We start from the raw sequence: 17,456 nt of genomic DNA on the forward strand, positions 1-17,456 counted from the left end.
CAGGAAAAACTAGCCGCAAAGCTGGGTTTTCATCCACGTTTGATGGGCGTCGATACTGCTGATTTATTTACCGTTGAAGATCTTACTCCAATGGTGCAGATGACACAAGTCACCACGATATCTGTCGATGAAACTTTGAAACAACCAGGAGGATTGAGCAGAAGAGAAATGAACAGAGCAAAACGAAAAGTATTACACTTTTGAGCACTTATTTATAACCAACATTTTGTATAAGTTATTGATTAGGTTATACAAGCAAATAAATATTTTAGAAAAATTGCTTTATATATTTTATTAAATATTCTAATGCAAATATTAATTATTTCTTGATAATATAGGCGCGTCAATCAGTGTCGAAACAGCGATCACGCGAACCAGAGGATCATCGCGCTAACGATGACCATTCGAATTCAACGAATGCTCAATCGCCAGTGACTAATACTGAACCCCCGGTCAAAAAATTGATATTAGAGGAAATGATCTCATCAGACGCTGGATCGAAATGCAGCGTACCCAGCGAGCTCGTAAGCGGAGTGCCAGATGGGACTGGATGCTGGCCCGACTCTGTTGTAAATTGGCCTTTAGAACCTTTTGCAGAAAGCTTGTGCCAAGATCTATTCAGTCAAAAATGGGAAGTGCGTCATGGGGCAGCGACAGCTTTACGGGAACTCATAAGACTCCATGGAAAAGGTGTGTAAATGCTTTATTGATGTCTCTGTATTTTCCCGAATAATACTAAACCGTTACATGTACGCGTTTGAAATGCACAGGAGCGGGCAAATCGAGAGCTCAGACCATAGAAGAAATGCAAGAAAGCCATTATGAGTGGATAACGGACGCCGCTTTACGGTTATTATGCGTATTAGGACTCGATCGATTTGGAGACTTTGTTTCTGACCAAGTTGTTGCGCCAGTACGAGAAACGTGCGCACAAGCGTTGGGATCGCTCTTCTTATTAATGCCCGGCGGCCAACAAGCTAAAGATATTAATGGCGTTTTTCACGGAATACTCTCCATAGTGCTGAAACTCTTGGGACATGACGAATGGGAAGCCAGACACGGTGCGCTTCTTGCACTCAAATATTTATTGGCCGTACGAGACGATTTATTGGACGAGATGTTGCCGAGGGTGTTTCCCGTTATTATACAAGGACTTTCTGATCCCGTGGACGATGTGGGTGCGGCCGCCGCGAGCGCGCTTATACCAGTGGCGTATGCCCTGCCGCGATTGTTGGAACCAGCGGAACTAGAAGCGATCGTGATACGTCTTTGGCAATTGTTAAAGGAACAAGACGACTTGGCCGCGGCTTGTAATAGTTTTATGGGTCTCTTGGCCGCGATACTCTCATTACCGTCGGCACACGCTTGCTTGACGCCTCAACCGTTATCACAGGTAATGTATCGATATCTCTTTATTATTTCGGAGAATATCGAAATTAATGATTGAATAATGTCTATGTTTAGGTGTTACCACGTTTATGGCCGTTTCTCAACCACTCGAGTTCGAGTGTACGTAAAGCCACGCTGCGAACGCTGCAGACTTTGACCGAGGATGACGGCGATCGCAACGAGGATAAGAAAGAACGGTGGGGCGATGGTGGCGGAATAGTTCTGCAGGAAGCATTACGACATGTATTTCAGTGTGTGCTGATTGAACATATTACCGCAATACAAGACGTGGCCGAGCGTGTCTGGGAGAATCTAGTCGTACAGAGTGATCTCGAGTTATTGCTACACGCGGCGTGCCCGCACGTCAGTACATGGCTTTGCCTTGCTATGCAGCCGGAATACGTGCCATTCAATCCGAATCTATTAATGATCGTCACTAGTGGCATCACTAAGGGTGCGAAGAATAATCAAACGGTCACCTACTGCGATGGACAATCGGATACCAGCAGTAATGGCGGAAACGTAAACGCGACTGCGAAAACGTTATCCGAGCTGAAAATGTATATTGGCGGTATCGAAACAGTGGCGCTCAACGTACGAAAAGCGAACGTGGTGCAGGCTCGTTGTAGAGCATCTCGTATGTTAGGACTATTGTCGCACTATGTCGTACAGCCCGCGCCGGGCGTGATTTATCCACCGGACGTGCCCAGCCCAGCGCTATGTTACGCCAAGGTATTACTAGCGCATCTCAATTCGCGATCAGCATTACAACGCACAGTCGTCGGACTCACGATGTCTCATTGGGCGACCGTAGCTCCCCTGGAGCCACCCGAGATACCAGATATACTCAGGTACGAATATGCAATTTCTGTAAAAAGGCTAAATTTATTACTTTAATATTTATATTAATAACAAGAAACATTTCTTTTAAAGCGACAGACTATTGGCTTGTTTAAACGAATGTATGTACTACGACGAAATTGCGGCTTCCTTTACTCGATTGCTGCACGAAAGTCGCGATTACATCGCGACTTTGAAGCATTATAAGCTGCCTGTGCCGGTTGATGTAGATTCGTCCGGCGTAATGACTCTCGATCAGATCGCGGCACTTGCTGGGAAAACGATTCCTACCCTCTGTACCGCGGGAGCAAACGCAGGCGGAGCTGGAAATATCAGCGGCTGTTCGATATCTATTAAATTGAAACCTAAATTAATAGAGAGTTTAGAGGAGAGGAGGCGAGCGTTGGACGTCGGAGCGGCTACGACGGCGGCGCAACAACAATCGTTGCACGTTATGTCAATGGCCGCGCTTGCTGGCGCCGCCACAATGTTACATTGCCTTCCCCAACCTCCACAGCCGCTCAATCCGTTGGTGAAACCGCTGATGGAAGCTATAAAACGGGAAGAGAATGAGGAATTGCAGAAACTGGCTGCAAAACATTTGTCTCATCTAGTCGATCTTTGTGTCGACAGGAAACCTTCTCCGAACGCAAAGGTTTGCATATAAAATAGCACATGTCAAATCATATTGAAAATGAAAACAAACATAATACAAAATATCCATAATAATCTTTTCTATATGTTACAAAATGTGTTGTCTATTACAGATTTCTACCAATCTATGTACATTCCTATGTTCTGATGTCGAATTCACACCGCGAATATATTGCGCCGGCGATAATGATATTTTTGATGGAATACTCACTTTAAATAACAGGCAAAAGCACGCCGAGAGAATAGCGTATAATCGTGGTGCAAGTAGTGGACTCGGCGGTAGTCGAGGCCCCGGTAGGCCACCAACGACCGAGATTCCTCTAGAAGAGTTGCTCGCTTGCGAAGAACCAGAAGCCAAAGCTGCCAGAACGCGACGCCGTGGAGCTACGCTAGCATTAACAGCCATAGGTATGTAAAAAGAATAAAATAATGTAATTGTTCAAATACATATATCAATTAAAATTAATTAATATTTAACAGTCTCCGATTTTCTCTAATCTCTACAAAAAAAAAAAAACAATCTATTAAATCTTAATTAATATGTAATTAATATTTATGTATATGGATGATTCATCCATTGTACAATTTTTTTTTTGTGTATCTTAAAAAACATTCCTGTATTCTTGAAGCTACTCTCTTCGGTGCTCGGTTACCTGTCCGTCTGCCTCAGTTGTGGGACCTGATTTTACCAGATGTACTAAAAGATACGAACAAGCAAGATAATATACAAGAAGAAGATGGAAATCAATTGATATTTAGTTTACAAGTGTTGGAGATCATGGCACCTAGTTTGGATAAATCTCTCTTACCACCCGCATTAGAATGTTTACCGCGTTTATGCAATTTATTAGCGCATCCGTATAAAGCTGTTAGGCATATGGCTTCGCGGTGTATAGCTATATTAGCAACTCTAGATGCGGAGAAGGTAATATTTAAACTCTATCAGACGCACAGGATAAGAGTGATACATATACATATACAATAAATCATAATATTGGAAAATTCTTTTTTAGACAATGGTACACATAATACGAAGCGTTATACCACTTTTAGAGACGACCGGCGGTGAAAAAAAATGTTCCTCGGGTATAGTGGCACCAAATAAAGTCGATTCCATACGCCAGGGAGCCACGGAAGCTCTAGCCTGCATCGTAGAGAGCTTAGGGGTACAAGTGATACCGTACGCTGTATTATTCATGGTACCCTTACTCGGACGTATGAGCGATCAGAATCAAGCTGTAAGATTGGTTTGTAGCGCGACATTCGCTACACTCGTGCAACTGTTACCGCTGGATCCTGGCGCAGTCGCAGACCCACCGGATTTGGTGTAAGTTATTTTTCTATGAGTGTACATAAGGAAGAGTGCATTTAATGTACGTGACGAAATTTTTGCAAAATCACTTTAGTTTTTAAAAATTGAAATAACGGTCGATTCCACAGACAATATATTTCAATAACTTTTTATTTCAATAACTTTTAATTAAAACTTGAATTATTAATGCAAGCTGTAAAAACTCATTGTCTCATTCACTAATTGTGCCTGTCATCAAAAAGTATAACCAAGCATAAAAGAGTAAAACAAATGATAACATTGCGTTACAGGCAAGAGAAGACGCAGGAACGAAAATTCTTGGATCAGCTTCTGAATCCCCGTAATATTCCCAATACGGAGCTACCAATTCCCGTAGCTGCGGAACTGCGTTCTTATCAGCATCAGGGTTTGAATTGGCTGAATTTCCTGAATCGTTACCATCTTCACGGAGTCCTGTGCGACGACATGGGTCTTGGAAAAACGTTACAGACTCTTTGCATACTGGCACTGCACCATCATCGTAATCCACAGGCGCCGAGTAGTCTGGTGGTATGTCCGCCGACTCTTACAGGTCACTGGGTATATGAGGCCGAGAAATTCTTCAAAGCACGAGATTTGTCGGTTATTCAATATGCCGGGACACCACAAGAACGCGAAAAGCTGCGTCCCCGGGTGTCGCATCACAGACTCGTCGTCGCGAGTTACGACATTGTACGAAAGGATATTGAATTCTTCGAGACACATCAATGGAATTACTGCGTGCTTGATGAAGGCCATGTGATAAAAAATGGTAAGACGAAGAGTGCCAAAGCTGCGAAACGACTGCACGCCAATTATAGGCTCATATTGTCCGGCACACCGGTACAGAATGATGTGCTCGAGTTGTGGTCTCTATTTGACTTTCTGATGCCGGGCTTTCTCGGCAGCGAAAAACAATTTGCCGCTAGATATTCCCGTCCTATCTTGGCTTGTAGAGAACCAAAAGCAGGACCGAAGGAACAGGAGGCTGGTGCTTTAGCCATGGAGGCTCTTCATCGACAGGTTAGTTTACGGTTATTATTATCGTGAAAGTGTCTCGTTTTAGATCAGATTATAACGATAGAAATTGATGTTATACTACAGGTACTGCCCTTCTTACTGAGACGAAACAAGGAAGACGTATTACAAGATTTGCCTCCCAAAATCACACAGGATTATTACTGCGATTTGTCGCCTTTGCAACGTATACTTTATGAGGATTTTCGCACTCGTCATTCGGCTACTCTTACCTCCTCCGGCTCCTCGTCTTCGAGCGATCCCCAAAGCGGTCACGTATTCGAGGCGCTGCGATACTTGCGTAATGTTTGTAATCATCCTAAGCTGGTGCTAAGTCAACGGCATCCACTTTATCAAACGGTATATACTTTTAGAAAAAATATTCAGAAAGAAATGTGTTAAAAGAAAAGTATTTTAGGAAACGATAAACATTTCTTGTTTCAAGATATTAAATTTTTCAAATTCCACAATTTTTAGTTTTTAAATCGTACATAATGTGATATTTTTTATCATCATATTCAATTATTCTGTAACATTTTTAGGTTTGCGATATGTTGAAACAGCAACAGAGCACACTGGCGGAAATCGAGCACGGTGCCAAGTTACCCGCGCTGAAGCAACTGTTACTAGATTGCGGTATTGGACAACAGCAGCAACAGCAAGCTCGTTCGAATTCCTCAGTCACCGCGAATCTTGCCGCGGAAAGCACCCAAGAACAGCAGTTAGTTAGCCAACATCGCGTTCTGATTTTCTGTCAATTGAAAGCGATGCTAGACATTGTGGAGAAGGATTTATTACGCACTCATCTGCCGACGGTGACTTATCTCCGTCTCGATGGTAGCGTACCGGCAGCGCAGAGACACTCGGTCGTGGCACGTTTCAACGCCGACCCATCGATAGACGTTCTCTTGCTGACTACCCAGGTCGGTGGTCTTGGACTAAACTTAACAGGAGCGGACACTGTCATATTCGTGGAACACGATTGGAATCCCATGAAAGATCTCCAAGCAATGGACCGCGCGCATCGTATAGGTCAAAAGAAGGTGGTCAATGTATATCGCTTGATCACCAGATCGACAGTAGAGGAGAAGATCATGGGACTGCAGAAGTTTAAGCTCCTCACTGCGAATACGATAATATCAACGGAGAACGCTTCACTGGAAACCATGGCTACCGATCAGGTAAATAAACACGATTACTGCCTAATGTACCAAATTCGTTTAAAGGAGATATATAATAGATATAATCAGTTGTTAGATTTATTCTCGTTGGATAACGGCAAGGAGAAGAAAACGGATCATCACGAGGACGCTGCTTTGTCAAAACTTCCCGGCCTACCAGGGCTCAGCCGTTCTGTGTTGGATATTCTACCTGAGCTCTGGGAACAGCAACAGTACGATGATGAATACGATCTCGACTCATTTTTATCCACTCTGAAGGCTGATAGCCAGTAAGCTTGTACCTCGATAAATCATTGAACGTAGATTAGAATTCGGTAAGTTCTCATCGAGTACTTTCATTTTGGAGTGGAAGTTGCCACACAAAATCGAGTGAACATATTGTAGAAATCAGCTCCGACTGCAAACTCTCGCTTACGCGCAATTCAGAAGTTATAGCGCATCCCAGTGGCCAAAAGCGACCACTTAAGTAATTTATGTATTTAAAAAATAATTTACACATCTGATTAAAAATTAATCAATTCTTAATCTAATCGCATTGCGTTCTTGTTAAATGTTAATATTAAGAAGAATGACATACATCGTACCTAAACTCAAATAGCCGGTATGATAGTAAGTAGAGATAGATTAAGATATCTTGTAAACGTGTGTGTTTTGTTTAGTTATAATAATTTATAAAAATGCCGATACAATTATTACAATTCCGCATTTGTACCAAACAACGCCGGTGCATAATTATTATATATACTAGTCTCTCTCTTTTTCTTTCTTTCTCTCTTTCTTTCTCTATAACTATTATGGCGAGTTAGTAAACGACAATGCCAGTTGCCTCGAAACATTCGCTATCTACGTACATTCGCATATTTCCATTGATAGAAATATCGAATTTTTTCCTCGAATTATTCTCTAACACTAGTAACGGCATTCCGTCAACGAGATTCGCGTTAAAACACATCGCGCGCAGAATAATCCTAATAACAAGTTGATGAGATACCTTAACTTTCCATCAAAGTATACGAAATCGCATCAATCTGCCGCGGCGACCATACTGTCCATGACGGTTTAAGATATTGGCAAACCGTCACACTAATAGAGTACGGAACAGCTCTACAGATTATTCTCCAGTGCCACATATATAGCTTCACGTGACGCGTACGATTCACAGTTTTGATTTATATCCTGAAACCAAGTTACCAGCTGCGAATATATTATGTGGATCCAAGTGTGTCTTGGTCGCTCGATAAAGGGAAACACCGGCTTCTCCGACGGCCTCGGGATAAAAGGACGCCCGTATTTTGCCTACTCCGTGATGATGCGAAAGAGATCCACCACTCGCGAATATTTCTTCACGCGCCGCGTGCTCAATGGTCTCGTAAGTTTCAACGGGCTTCTCTATGTTCACGTAACTGATCGCCATATAAAAATATATGCAGCAACCTGCGTCGTACGTCTGCGTGACGCGACAGGAAATAAAATATTTGCGTACGCCGTGCGCGTGGCACTCCCTGGCCACACGAGACTTGACATTTCTACAGAGTGATAACGCGCGATTCCAAGAAACGGAAGTTTCGAACGATTCTGCTAATACATTAAACTCGAGTCCGAGATCGCGGATGTATGCTATCACGAACGTTAACATGTAACCACGTTCACCATTTGCCTCGCCTGCCGGAATGCCGCCGTGCTTGTCAGCTATCTTGTAAATTTTACGTTCTTGAGCCGCAACGTCCGCCGCCGCGTCGCCCTCCATCAACAACGTGGCCACGCATATGTGATTCCATTGGAAACCTTTTATTCTGGTGATGTACATTTGTTTAAGTCCTTGCAACATCAGGCCACCCCAGCCGGCCTGCGGGCGTAGAGTTTGTCCCATTTGAAATTGTTCGTTGTCCATTAGGCGTATGCTGGCGGGTTGACATCGTTCCTTCGCGATCTATACATATTCATAGAGCACTTATATATTCTGTTTGATATTTCTTACTCGCAACAGGAGGAGGGAGGGGGCGGGGGCTGTGCTTCCCTTTTATTATTTCTAAAACCCGGACGTACGTAATGGAGCTGTCTCTTTCACCGCTGTCGTCACGGTATTTGTATTAGACAAGTGTTAGCAAAGAAGCACGGGCCTCGTCGGTTAATGAGAAAGTCAACACATGAAGGATACGTACCTCTCGTAACGCTTGAATGCCACTTGGAAAATTCGGGAACACAATACTTCCGTATTTCACTACTCGCGGTAACGGTCTTATTTTCAACACGACTTCCGTGACCACACCGAGAGTTCCCTCGCTGCCGAGAATTGTGTGATCAAAGTCCGGACCGCAAGACGCGCGTGGTACCAAAGTACCTCTTTCCAATGTGATAACTGGATCCTCCGTTCTGCCAGTGACCATTCGCATTCGCACGACCAGATCCTCGATATTGCCATATGTGTTCTTTTTCATGCCGCTCGCCCTAGTCGCCACCCATCCACCTAAACTGTTCCAGACAAGTTATTTTCAACCTTGCCTTGTGTACACATTTATATCTTTTTTCTCTTCTTTTCACATTACAGAAAACAGCTTTAATTATTATCTCTATCGTTCGGGACTAAGTGTCTGATGCATGCAGTGTATCTTTGAAATATGTTTGGTGTAAAGTATGGAATCTATATTGGATATTTTTTACGGAGAAAGATGAATGTATATGGATTGTCTTTTATGTGTTGCGCATTTAAGATAGCTGTCGCTCACTCTGGGCTAAAATATTGAATTCTAAAAGAAGATTTCAATGACAAAGAGTATGTCTTATGTTATATGTATTAATTATTATGTGTCTTCATATATCTAAATATTTCAAATATAATAATTTGTTGTTTGTGACATCCATACATACTAACATCATTAGACAAAACGCTGCAAGATGCTAATTGACATTATTCATTATTCATATTAACTGAAAAAGCTTTTTTTAATTGTATATCATCCTATGGCTAAATGTGTGTTTTATGTGTGTGTGTGTATTGCATTCTTTCAAAATGTTTATTATCATTTTCTATTATATAATGTGTATCTTTTGCTAAATACATACAATTCACATTTTATATAAAATCAATTTTTAATTTTATTTTACAGCAAAATGCGAATTATTATTGGAAAAGTTATTGCCAATTTTAACTGAATTTAGCGAATAAAAAGTATTTCAGTATTGATTAAATATCAATATTGATACACTAATTTCATAGAAAAACAATTTTTAGACACGTATTATAAAGAAACAACTGAATTTTCTTTCATCGAAAGTGAACCATTTCGTCCATCGTCATTACAATGTGATATATATCTCAGATACGTTGATATACAAATTTTATACAATTGAAGAGGGACCTGTTAATAGTGTACCTGGAGAATTCATAAGAATCGGGCTCGTGGCCGCACGTGAATCCTTGAAGATGAAGCATTCGCTCCAGATCCTGGCCAATGATGCCCGATTCGCAGCATATTAACAAATTATCCCTGTCTATCCATAATATTCGATTCATCTGCGACGTATCTAATGAAATTATCGTTCGGCGTTCATCCGGGGGACAGCACGCCGCGCGGCTGACGCTGGTTCCACCACCGAATGGTATGCAGACGGCCCCGTAACGCACACACATATTGACAATCCTGACGACGTCGTCGTGACACTCTGCAAACATGAATATTAATAGAGGACACTTTGCATAGCCAAGATTTTTCCGAGGAAAGAAGTAAAACGCACGTTTTCACTTTTTCGATGCGTAATGGAAGGTATAGTAAATAGGATATCACAGACAATAAATTTAATTTAAAGCTGTAAAATATTACAAGCTATTTTTTATAATCGACTATTAGGGATAGGAACAAATATTTTGTTGAATGATTCCTTTTGAGAGACAAATAGATTGTAGATAAATACCGTTGTCAAATCCTTCAGGAAAGCGAGTCCCCTCCATTTATTTAAAGGAATCATATATTTTGCCTCGCATAAAATTGATTCTTTTCTCGTCATTTTGCATATAAAAGTTGTAAGATAAGATATATCGAAAACGAGATATATTCTGACAAAAATATTCTAAAGATATAAAAGAGAGGCATATTTCGAATTGATGTTGATTAACTAATTTAAGGAATATTAATATGCCTTCAATGTATTTTAAAATCTTTCTTTTGATACTTTGTATATTAAAATGTAAGAAAAGAAGTCATGCAAACGGTTGAATTCAACCTTGTGCATATGAACCGAAGTTTAATATTGATTATTCTTATGCAACTTCCATGTCGCGCGACATTGAAATTTTTTTGTGGAAGATTCTTATGCATATAGGGATTTGGCGATGTATTTTTAACATTTAATATCTCAAATATTGCCGTATAAAATCAAGTTGTATCGCAAATAATTTAAATTATAATTTTCATTGTCTATAACAAAAAAAAGTCACTTATATTCGGTTCAAATTAATTATAAAATTACATTGAAACATCAAACTCATCGATAAAATAATATTGTAAGTATATGTACATAGGCAATCAAAACAAAATTAATGAAATGAATCAGTTTGAATAATTTGTATAAATTAATTACTACAAGGAAAAAATATTTAAGAATCGTATTGATTAACCCCGAATTAAAACAACAAGGGGACTATTAAAAAGTTTTACAAAATAAACATTAAATAAAATGAAGATTGTATCGCACGTTGTGCTTTTTTATAATTATAAATAATAGACAATATATAGAAATGACACATCAAACTGACGACAAAGGATTGCTAGTAGTACTATGCAATTCCAGCAACAATAATTAAATAGGCGGAGTAGTGTCATTCCACTGATTGTAGGCTTACAAAAAAAAATTCTGCATACGAAAGGTAATGGAAAAAAAACTCTGCATTCTAAAATCAAGATTGAAATATATTTTGCATGTGGCTCATATCGCTCTTTAATTTATTTGCGCGAAAGAAATTCATACTTAAAAATCTACAAATTTATATATCTTCAGATTTATCGCTTTAGATATCTAAAGAGAATATTTTAATAGATATTAAAAATATATTAAATTCCTTAGCACTTCCATCGTTAGATATAAATTACAGATTAATCGTATAATTGAATGTTAATTCCTAATTAGTTACTCTAGTTTCGAATTTACGGCTCCTACATATTAGCAAAAAATAAATGCAATAGAATCTTATTTATATTATTCGAACTAGTCAAATGACAAGATGTCTGGATAGTCGATTTTTCTAGATAATCGAACGTGTTCGATTATCTTTTTATCATTTATCTATTCATGTTCTGTTTAATAACATGTTATAATTGTTTGGATAATCGAACATTCGGTTAAACGGATATTTGGATAACAGAGATAATTTTTTACTATATTAAAGTTAACAGTGCCGACTTGCCACTACGCTAACAATTACATCTTCCATAAGGAGAAACTTCGTGATTAATTTAAATATTTTAACACGTCTCAAATTACATCAGTACTCGTGTTTCGCTTTCTTCATTCGATTATACCTTGATATAACTTTAGGCAATTTTAGGCGGGGCTAATGTTATCAACATCGAAAGAAACTCTACTTCTTATTATAAATTATCACATGTATGCAGAAAAATATGCAACAGGAGATATAGGTTAAATATCTATAATTACAATTGCTTAAGTCAAGTAATGAGTTCACAATAATTACTGAAACCGCAAGAACATTCTTACTTTACGCTAGACCAGCTGTTCAAAGTTGCATTGTTATTATATAGTGCAGTAGTCGTTTTAAATTTATCATACAGAATATACATTATATAATTTTAACGAGATCTACGAATATAATTCGTATCAAGATACACATTGTATATCTTACACGCGAACCACTTTATATAGCTTTGATAATGAAGATATAAATAAGATTTTCTCTTATCATCTATTTATGATATACAATTACGACTATGCACGAGATGCCGTACAAAATGATATCATATCGCCGTGTTCGAAAAAAATCTGTGTATTATTTATTACTCTTTTCTACATAGCGGTCTTATTTGAAAAGTTTCGTTTCAAGTCTTATTTAAAATATATGAACGATTGTCCACGAAAATAAATTTTAGATAAAATTCTCATAATGACACATATTTCACGCGTGAAAACTCGCGTCGTCTTTATATATATTGACACAGTAATCTTATGGAAATTTAAATATAATTTCTGACGACTTTGATTTTCGTATTAGGATTGAAATTATGCGTAAAATAACCGTTAACATATTTATGACATTACATTCTTTTCAGACCGAGAAGCTCCTTATTAAATCAATTCGATGGCGACACCCTACGAGTTTCGCTCGATACGAAACGCAAATAAAAACTGCATATGCATTGCGGAGAATATCGCAGCGACATTCTTACCAGTAACTGGGCAAACATAATTATAGCTAGGAAAACGTGTGTGACGAAACCGTGAAACAATACAGGTGTATTCCAAATCGATATGTAAAGAGAATATTTTAATAGATATTAAAAATATATTAAATTCCGTTTATATTTTTGCAGTTTTTATAACGGTGATTGAAGAATATAAACTTACTCGGCCATACAACAATATCCGGTATCCTCTCGAAAGAGCCGTGTTTCAAAAGATAAACTTCTCGCAGCGTATGACCGTGTGCTCGAAACAAACGATCGACGCCATTGGTCGAGTGGTCGATCCTCAGCTCTTCGATCGCTTTCAATAATTCCGTCGAAAGTATTGGTTCTGGAAAGTGCGTCGGTAAATTTTGAGGATCGAGCTTCATGTTCCATGTTATATCGAAGGTCTTTTCGCACCACTTTGTGAAGTATGGCAATTCCCGGTTCCCAATGGGATATCTGATAATATAATATTTATGCATTTATACAGGGTGTTCAGAAAAAAACCATTCAATATTTGTATGGTAGATAGGACACACCATACTGAGTAAAAAAAAACCTTAATAAACGTAGGTCGAAGGCTCAACCGTTTCTGAGATATAAATTTTTGTATGTTAGCATCATGATTGATTTATTGGCTTCTACCTGTCGCATGTGACGTGAGAAGAAGATAATCTGTTTAAATCTTTATCTCGATATTTACAGAAGGTGTTCCACATGTCCTCCTTCCATTTCCATACACTCTTGGCATCTTCTTCTTGCAAATCGCAAAGATCCGCAATTGATTGATGACAACTGACTGATTGCCGGTGCGAAATCTTCTATTATGAAGTATGTATGGAAATTAAATGAAGACATTCAGAACGCGGTTTATAAACTGAGGTAAACATTGCATGCGACACGTAGAAGCTAGTAAGTCAATCATGATGCTAACATACAAAAATGTTTATATCTCAGGAACGGTTGAACTTTCAACCGATCTTTAACGACTAAGGTTTTTTTACTCAGTATGGTGTGTCCTATCTACCATATATCCAAATCGACTAATGTTGCTAACATCATGTCCTGTTTCTCAAGCCTACTCTTTAATTATTCCCTTTGAATAATTAAAATATATTAGAATTGATATATTTGAATTGAAAGAATCCCGACTTTGTAAAAAGCTGAATCGATAGAAGAAAATAACAGAAAAATAATAAGAGTTTAAAAGAACAATTTTCGCGCGCGTACTCTTTATATCATTATTATGCGCTTTTCATGTGTAAATAATTTGTATGTCTATAATTATTACGTAATTCATAACTTTTAATTTTCTCATTTTTTTTGCCTATTTTTGTACGTTTTATATCACAATATAATATTTGTTTCTGTTTTTTAAATCAAGGTAACTAGCTTATGTAATCTCTCAAAAAAGCAGCACAAAAAGACATCTTAAAGATGTCTAAAAGACAATAAAACGTCTTTAAGTTGTCTCTTCGTCATCTTTTAGGGACTTTTGCTGTCTGGGCTCAAACAAGTTATATAAAAGATCGCAAAAAATTAATATTTTATAATACAAGTATTTACGATACATACATCTATAAATTTTCTACCCGTACGCAAAAGAATAAAAATCTTTCCTTTTTCTTTCTTAATATTCTATGAAACTAAGAAGGATTAAAAATTTATATAGAATCTCTACTATTCGAACTAACCGATAATAAGATATTTGAATAATCAATTTTTCCGAATAATCGAATGACTATAATTAAGTAAAGAGATAATTTTTCCTGTTTCTTTGTGAAATGTATTTTTGTTTCTTATATGACACATTAATCGAATAAATAATCGAATGCTTTAATACGGCATGTTCAGATAATATACGGAGATTCTATTATATATAATTTATTTAAACAGTTAAAAGAATGTGTATTTTAATCCTTTTTTAATTAAATTCTTTTTAATTAAAATTTTATTTCGTTTTCCCTTAAATCTCTAACCGCCTTGTTATTCGAAAAAAATATAATATCACAAACGTGTTAACGGTTATTTGTTTACTCGCGTTTGATAGTAGTTACGCTACAAGATATATCGATCAATGTTAATTGGAATTAAATCGCAATAAAATTCCATGAAACTCACCTGTTACCGGTGAACTCTATCAGGAACTTGTCGTTTATGTGAAACCCGGAATCCTTGTAACCCCAGCCGTTCCATTTTAGCAACTGCTGCCTTAAACACCAAGAGGAGCGACGACCGATAATGTGAGTGAAGATCCGTCAAAGGAAAGCCGAATATAATTATAGTATACTCGCAGCGCGCACGAGTCTCAAAATATTTCGAATCGCCGGCACACGTGCTACACACGAATCGTCACGTGACAGATTGTTTGACCAATCGATCGAGCGCCGCTCCGGAAAAATCGAAACGTGATTTTTCGAAATTACCGCATTTTTCTCCGAGACAGATAAACATTATATCCGCCTACTATCGAATACTAATAATGTGACAAACCAGAACAACGATTCGCTCTCGCGTGGATGATTGTACAAGCGGGCAGATTTAGAAAAAGGGAGTGTCTTATCGATCGATATTACGATCATGCGACCGCGCGAGGGTGTCATTCACGATGCGGGAGAGTCATGACAATGAGTCACGAAATTTTTACACGACGATAAGAGGTGTGGTTTGCCACGATTAAACGCAGGCGTTACAGATTCGTGTGAGTTACATACGTCGCGCATGTTGCACCGTGCACAATTCACATGTACACGCACCATGTATATATGTATATGTATATATATATATATGCTGTGCTAAAACCAGTACCAGCTGTACCTTTTCTTCGTTTTTTGGAAAGCTTGCGATAGCTAGAAAATATACACTTAATTCGAGTGTGCTGCTAATGTACGGATTAATGGCCAGTGCCTGCCGTGGTCGGCGAAGAAAATGGTTATTCTTCAAAATAATTAACTTTTCTTTCTTTCGTAAAAAGTATATATATATAGAAAGAGAGAGAACTTGTGTTCTTTGATTCCGTCTCGCGGACGAAAATCGCAACACTGACCTGATTTTTGGCACCGCGCTCTCGAACTTGATCGGCTCGTTCGCGGCCGCCGTTTCCGCGATCTGTTTCTCTTGATCGGACATACTCTCTCCGCCAGGGATCGATAATTCGTCTATTGTGTCGGGAACAAACGCATTCCTGGAACACGCGGCGACGGCTCCGCGTCCACTATTGACACGCGCACCGGCAAACCAAATTTAAATCGATACAGCCTCCGCCCGACCATCCATCCACGAGCCAATCCGCGCGCGTTCGCCGACAGCCAATCGCACGCGCCGATGGCAATGTACGGCAAGGATTTGTTCGTTCGCTAGAACATCCGTTCATCCATGCTCAATTGGACACAGAATTTTCTGATTGGTCAAGTCTAAAAAATCCCTAGGCATCGTTTGACGTTTGTAAATTACGTGCGACACTGCCTTCTCCTCATTTCGTCTTCTATGACGTTAGAAGTTAGTATTATAAGAGGACAGTGATGCCAGAATTGAGACGCGAGCAACATGCAACCGAGGTGGAGGGGATAACATACACAAGCGCAAACCGCGTACGTGTGAGCTCGGTGCTTCGGCTAGCTTCGGATAGCAGAAGAGGACAGATATACTGTTTTCTGTCTCTCTTCTTCCTATCGAGCCGGCAACTATAGCGACGGGCGTACGGGCGACAGCGACGGGCGATGTTGCTCGCTTCTTGATTCTTGATATACATGAGCGTTAAATGTTTTTTTTTTCACAGCTTTTTCATGTCATATAATAAATGTTTTTTTTAACTTTCCTTCCTACACTATATATTAAATGATTTCTCACGCTTTCGATATTATATATTTATATTAGAGTTATAAGAGAAAATTAATTATTACATTAAAACAATATTGCTTTAATTAATTTTTTTCTGTTTAGGTATACTGCATATAAAAATATTCGAGTAAAATACTCGAAGATTGAACATTATATTAAACATTTCATATTCTACATACCGAGAAAAAAAATAATTTGATAGTAAAAAATTTTATTTTATTCGAGAAAACTATTTATTCGGTGAATTTTAATAACGTTTTTGTTTATATTTAAATCTTTAAGTTTCTTAAGTAAAATATATTTATTTAGTAAATATAATAAATATTAAATATATTTTTCTTATCAAAAACAACATCTAGATTATTAAAAAATATTATTTAAATGAAAAGAAATTATACAAAGATAAAAAATGAATATTGTTAGAACAAATCAAATAATTTTTGTTAATAATATACTGAAAGAATAAAAATATATATATTATGCCAGCACTTTTATATATTTAAATAAAAAAATATGTATTAATTAAAGCAGTATTGTTTTAATGTAATAATGTATTTTCTTATAACTCTGGTATAAATATATAGTATCAAAAGGTTGTAAATATATTTTTAAATTGGAGAAATAATATTTGCAATTGTAAATATATTTACAAAGCATTGGGGTTTAACTTAATAAAATAAATAATAAATTTTGGAAATAGTTACAAATTTCATTTATACAACTCGAGATATATAATTTATATGAGAATTAGACTCCTACATTTTGTGCTTCAAACAAACAGTTTACAAATATTTATCGTGCTCAATT

The 17,456-nt window shown here is 37.9% G+C and overlaps 2 protein-coding genes across 3 annotated transcripts in view; one reads left to right on the top strand and one right to left on the bottom strand.

The window, feature by feature from the left end:
• Positions 1–7,109, top strand: part of LOC115239679 (TATA-binding protein-associated factor 172) — a 10,577-nt gene extending 3,468 nt beyond the window's left edge. For both annotated transcript variants that reach the window (XM_029814333.1, XM_029814334.1), the window contains exons 5-16: positions 1–189; positions 339–690; positions 771–1,393; positions 1,465–2,240; positions 2,323–2,884; positions 2,997–3,291; positions 3,513–3,808; positions 3,897–4,210; positions 4,486–5,236; positions 5,318–5,590; positions 5,773–6,411; positions 6,481–7,109. The exon at positions 1–189 is cut by the window's left edge and continues 1 nt beyond it. In XM_029814333.1, coding sequence (XP_029670193.1) covers positions 1–189; positions 339–690; positions 771–1,393; positions 1,465–2,240; positions 2,323–2,884; positions 2,997–3,291; positions 3,513–3,808; positions 3,897–4,210; positions 4,486–5,236; positions 5,318–5,590; positions 5,773–6,411; positions 6,481–6,684 — 5,274 coding nt within the window. In that variant the 3' untranslated portion in view covers positions 6,685–7,109. The remainder of the gene's footprint in view (positions 190–338; positions 691–770; positions 1,394–1,464; positions 2,241–2,322; positions 2,885–2,996; positions 3,292–3,512; positions 3,809–3,896; positions 4,211–4,485; positions 5,237–5,317; positions 5,591–5,772; positions 6,412–6,480) is intronic.
• On the bottom strand, positions 6,930–16,037 carry LOC115239680 (alkyldihydroxyacetonephosphate synthase). The gene is made up of 6 exons (XM_029814335.1): positions 15,856–16,037; positions 14,931–15,020; positions 12,988–13,268; positions 9,786–10,074; positions 8,574–8,883; positions 6,930–8,341 (listed from the first exon to the last, which is right to left on the bottom strand). Exons 1-6 carry the CDS (start codon positions 15,936–15,938, stop codon positions 7,568–7,570), a joined length of 1,827 nt encoding a protein of 608 aa, XP_029670195.1. The 5' UTR covers positions 15,939–16,037; the 3' UTR covers positions 6,930–7,567.
• Positions 16,038–17,456: the final 1,419 nt, after the last annotated feature.

The sequence above is a fragment of the Formica exsecta genome, unplaced genomic scaffold, assembly GCF_003651465.1.
Source record: "Formica exsecta isolate Colony F162 unplaced genomic scaffold, ASM365146v1 scaffold393, whole genome shotgun sequence".
Classification (NCBI taxonomy): domain Eukaryota; kingdom Metazoa; phylum Arthropoda; class Insecta; order Hymenoptera; family Formicidae; genus Formica; species Formica exsecta.

Excerpts from the sequence above, each read along its gene's own strand:
- LOC115239680 (XM_029814335.1), bottom strand. The coding sequence starts at position 15,938 with ATGTCCGATCAAGAGAAACAGATCGCGGAAACGGCGGCCGCGAACGAG. Across the intron at positions 13,269-14,930 it reads ATAGAGTTCACCGGTAACAG|ATATCCCATTGGGAACCGGG; the intron begins GTGAGTTTCATG and ends TTATATTATCAG. Across the intron at positions 8,342-8,573 it reads GCATTCAAGCGTTACGAGAG|ATCGCGAAGGAACGATGTCA; the intron begins GTACGTATCCTT and ends GAATATGTATAG.